Genomic DNA, 4980 nt, shown 5'->3' on the forward strand with positions numbered 1-4980 from the left:
CGCAGTGGGAGTGGGAATGGGGGTGGGTGGCGGGGAAGAAAGGACACCTGTGCTTAGAGGCTCAGTGACTGCAGTGGAGGTGGAGAAAAGGTTCTAGTGATTCAGGTGGTTCTGATACATCTGAAATAGTTTCTCCAGTGGCAGGGCCAGATAAGAGGGCTTCTGCATCAGATGCTAAAACCCACTGTAGATCTCAACTGGGAGCCCAGGAAAGAGTCATGTGGGCTGTAGTGACACAGTCTTAGGGCTTGGCCCTTACTTAGTTCTCTGAAGGGAGTTGTAAGGTCTGAGTGTTTGTTACTCTCGGAGGGAGTGGGATCTAGCTAGGAAGACTCCTGCGCCCAACTGTGCCCCAGGTCCTCACTCCATCAGGATTTAGGGGTTAGAGCCAGCCTGCTCTCTCTTTCTTTGTTTTTATTCCCGCCAACTATTAGGGTTTGTTTGTTTTTGTTTGTTTGTTTGTTTGTTTGTTTCTGGAAAGGCAGAAGTAGTTTGTTAGAGGAGTGCCAAGCTGGAGCCGCCTGGAAGGCAAACTTTCCCTAAAGATTCTGGGAGAATTTTACCTTTTCCCTTCTGTAAGGGAAATCGGTTGATGAGTGCCAATGTTATTGGGGTGACATTGAGGGTGAGGGAGGTCCTCTCCACAATGGCCACATTGGTGGGTCCCTCTGTTTTGCCCCTGTAAACAACTAGCCTTCAGAGATGTTTCTGTGAAGCCTTGAGGGAAAGCAGGGAAGAGAACTGGAGGCTGTGGGAGAGCTCCAAATCTCTCCCAGGATAATGAAGTAATAATGAGACACTCGGATTTAAAAGAGGAAGGAGAACATAACATCCTTTATTCCAAAGAAAATAGCAAAATGGAGCTCCATGTACACAACAGGCTTTGGAGGGCAAAACCATCACAGATTTTAATTCATTTTTACATATTTACAGCAAGATTAAGCCACGGTTTTCAACTATGTTTTCATTCAACAATCACTTTCAGTCAAATACGTAACAACTTTTTTTCTTTCGAGTTAGTCCATAATTTAAGAATGTTAAAGAGATAGATGATAAATCACAAACACTGTGGATAAAGAGGATACTAAATAGTCTAAGGTTTCAGTCAAGCTTTTGTGTGTGTGTGAATTATGATTACAAAACATTTGCCTGTCTATATAATTCACATTCATTGTAATCATTACATTTTCCCATAAATTAGCAATATAAATAAACATATGGGGACCTCGAGTAAGCAAATAAAAATCAATATAAGAGACAACATTTTGTAGCAACTATAATAACAGCATGGGTTACAGCTTGGGGAAACTTTACAAATTATTTAGTCAGCTCACAGGGGCGGGGAGACTGGAACTCCTTGTTTATTTAAACCACCTTTAAAACCACATGAAAAGGTTTGGGGGAAACTGGACAGGGTGAAAGTTTCTTTCCTGGGCACAATATAAAATGAAGAACTGCATATATGGATAGGAGGAGGGTGTTTGCATGCACTCTGGGGTCACTACCTTGTAAACTTAATCTTCTGAACTCCAATTGCTACGATTGTGAAGAAAACAGGAAATCGTAAAAATGTCTCACTCTCAAGCCACTCTCCTTTCTATTAATGACACAAAGGGCTTGCTGATTGCTGTTAGTGAGAAGAAACACACAATGGGTCTATTTTTGGCAGAGATTGTCTTTGAAGAATCAGAAAATATTAACAATCACTTGGCTGCAGCCTTAGGTTCCAAAGATCTGGGGCAAGAATATTGAGAGTTTGAGGGGTCCCCAAAGGAGGCTCCAGGTGACCTGACTTGGACTGAGTACAAGCCAGAGCATAGAGAAGCTGACAAGCAGTGGGAGTTTGGGGTATGTATGCTCTGCCTGCACCATCTCTGCATTCTTCTCCCTTATCCCAGAGCCTGTGCAAAGGGCCCCTCAACATCTGCACAGCTCCACAGGCTTGGACCTGATGTCACTGCATTACTTTTCTTTTTTCCCTTAGCAGAACTTAGTCTTAAAGTTAGCAGTTAGTGTAACGTGCATGTATTTTTTAAAAAATTTTTTGATTTTTATCTCTTTAGAAATGATTTGAAACTAACAGGGCAGAGAGTTTGACAGAGAGGAGAACAAATCGCTGACAAAGAACCTTTTACATTTCATCAGTGTTGTTAGGACGACAAAAAAAAGATAATAACCCTCTTCAAAGATTTCTCAGCTCAATGGAAAGAAGACCATCCTTTTTATTCAACCACAAGAACTGGCACTAAAGAAGACTCCACTGTTTGATTTTTTTTCCACCATGTTTATTTTTCCCCTATTCACTGGGGTACTTGGATAAAATAAACAACAAGACAATTAAGGGAACATGGACTTCTAACTTTCCTGCCATCTTCCCTATCCCCTTGGCCTTGGGCTCTTGAGCTCGTGCCCAGGGCCAGCCCAGGCCTAAGGGGTACCATACACATCACCCTGGGGAGAAACAAGTTTGAGGGGCTTTAAGAAACTTCTGGGATTGAGGAGCAGAAAGGGCTGTGCTTGGGGCCAAAGTGGAAATGTCCCAAAGGCACAGTCTGAAACTCCCAGACTCATCCAGATGGGCCCCTTGCCCTGAAAGTCCCATTCAGATTCAGGCCTCCACCTTACTCAAGATGCAGAAAGGTACTTTGCACGAAACGGAGTTGGGATGCTCATTTGTTAAGCTTCTGAGATTGTCCTAAAGTTATTTACTCCTGACCTTGGAGCCTCTTTGGGACGCAGCAGAGATGCACGGAGTCCAGCTCCTCCCTTTCCTGAAAGTGTCCCTGGCGCCAACCCCTGCCCCCACATTAGAGTGCGAGGTGAACCCCTAAACGCTGGCGAAGCAGGTCCTAAGGAGGAGGTATATACTAGAGAACGTAGTGACAATATTAAATGGCGTGAAAGCAAAGGTCAGCGCAAATGTATCTTAATAGAGTGTCTGCAGTGAAGTGTGCCGCCTTTGAAGCGACCGCTCCCCGCGCGCATTTCCATGGCGAGCCTAACGCGGCATGCTGATGCACCGTCAAACTCACACTTTCAACCCCAAAACCCGACTCTTTGAACAACCCGAGCTTGATTAGACCTTTCTCCTTTTCTTTCCCCTCTTACAAACCATTTCCTCGCCTTTAGAAACTCGCCATCAAACTCAAATGCGCCCTCTGATCACCACAGAAAGCAGAAACAAAGAGGGCTGAGCGGCGATTCAAGCGGCCTTTTTCTTCGCTCACATTATTATCCATTTTTATTATGATCGGGAACAAGTGCCCATTCGCGTGGGTTTTGTTTACCGGAAATTAAATGAAAATGATTTAGTCCGCGTCAAACAAAAATATATACTTGTATACACAAGAAAAAAGGCCTGTTAGACGTAAATATTATGTCCTTAATGAAAAGCCTGGACGGGCTCCAGGCTCGGCCTTTCAGGATTTCAGTGCGACTTGCCCATTGCCATAGAAATCCTAACTTACCATGAAGATGCACCGTGGCGAAGAAACATTGCTTTGTGCGCGGACTCTTTGATGTTGCAGGAGCAAGATGCGGGCGCTCAGCTGCGCCGGGCGAGATTACCTTGAGAGCAACGCGGTGGACATCTGTAACAAGCAAATGAAAAATTAAAGGCGATTAGCGGCTGACCAAACGTTTTAATTTTATTTCATTATTTTGGATGAGGGTGAAAGCAAAATGAGGTCTAGAAATAGAGAAAAAACGAGTCCAATTTGGGAAAGAGAATTTTTAAACATCGTCAGAAGAGATAAATTCCCTAGATGCACTCTGCACCTTGGCGAGCATTTCCCGACGGAAACAAAGTCTTGGTTGCTGACCCTGCCCTTGGACAGACAGCCTCTGGGCCCTCTTGTAGTCAGGGAAAAGGGACTGTAGCTCTCCTTCCACAAGGATAGATTCACTAAGGATGTACTGGGAAGATTCTGTTTTTATTTGTTTGTTTGTTTGTTAGGGGCAGTGAAAACAGTCCCGCTCCAGTTAGAGTAGGACATTATTCAATCTGATGAAACTATGGGTTACAGGACAGGAGTGAGAATTGTCTAATGTGTCTGAAGAGAAGAGAGCAGAAGAAAATCCAACACAGTGGCAGGGCCAGGACTTGTTTTCCAGGCTCAAATTTTAAAATTGAGCTCTTTAGAGGGGTTTCCAATAGGTGGGAATACCATGCCCCTACTTATCTCTATATTCTTACAGGACTGGAGTGGGTCTGTTGAAGCATTCTCCCCACTCCTCTCTTTTTCTTTTTTCATTTTTTCCCCTCATTCTCAGCAAGGATTTCTGGGAAGCCCCATCTTCCCTAAGGGTAGCAGACTGGAAAACAGGCCCAGTTTTTTTTTTTTCCCCTTGGCAACAATTGCAAAGGCTTTCCTCACCCTTGCCCCTAACATCTAGTTCTTTTTCTGGGGACTTAGTACTCAGCACATGAAATACACATTCAATCTAGACCCACTGGGTGTTTGCCTTGAAAACATTTATTATTGCAGTCCTTCTCTTTTCTCCTCCTTAAAAACTTAAGACCAACATTGTGTGATTTTTTTAAAAAAGACCATCACAGAATTGACACGATTTATCTAGACTCTGTCGCCTAGGCTCAGTGACGTCATTGACTCACTGTACAGCCAGAGTCAAGCATCCAGAAGATTCCATAGATAGTGACTGGACAAGGGCAGGCGGCAGAGAGAGAGTGATTTGTTTGGGGAGGGCTCAGAGCATTGAATCCTAAAGCCCCTCTAACATTCTTTTGTTTCTATTTCCTGTTGTTTGAACTTACCCCCTACCCCAAGTAATAAGGTATATATGGAGCAGACAGGCAGACAGACATATCCGTGTGCTTGGGCCAGTACACGGGGGAGCTACATGTGATTCCCCAAGGGACAGTGCTGAAACCCTTTTATCTCCTTTATAGAAGTGGTTGGAAATTTTGGAATCTGGAACTTGTGTGTTTTTGTTTCAAAGGATAGCTAGTGAAGGAGGACG

At 44.0% G+C, this 4980-nt stretch overlaps 1 protein-coding gene across 2 annotated transcripts in view; it reads right to left on the bottom strand.

Moving 5' to 3' along the window:
• Positions 1 to 808: 808 nt before the first annotated feature.
• ZIC4 (Zic family member 4) overlaps positions 809 to 4980 on the bottom strand; it is a 20565-nt gene continuing 16393 nt past the window's right edge. For both annotated transcript variants that reach the window (XM_006917462.1, XM_006917461.1), the window contains one exon: positions 809 to 3590. In XM_006917462.1, coding sequence (XP_006917524.1) covers position 3590 — 1 coding nt within the window. In that variant the 3' untranslated portion in view covers positions 809 to 3589. The remainder of the gene's footprint in view (positions 3591 to 4980) is intronic.

Source organism: Pteropus alecto, unplaced genomic scaffold, assembly GCF_000325575.1.
Source record: "Pteropus alecto unplaced genomic scaffold, ASM32557v1 scaffold75, whole genome shotgun sequence".
Lineage (NCBI taxonomy): Eukaryota > Metazoa > Chordata > Mammalia > Chiroptera > Pteropodidae > Pteropus > Pteropus alecto.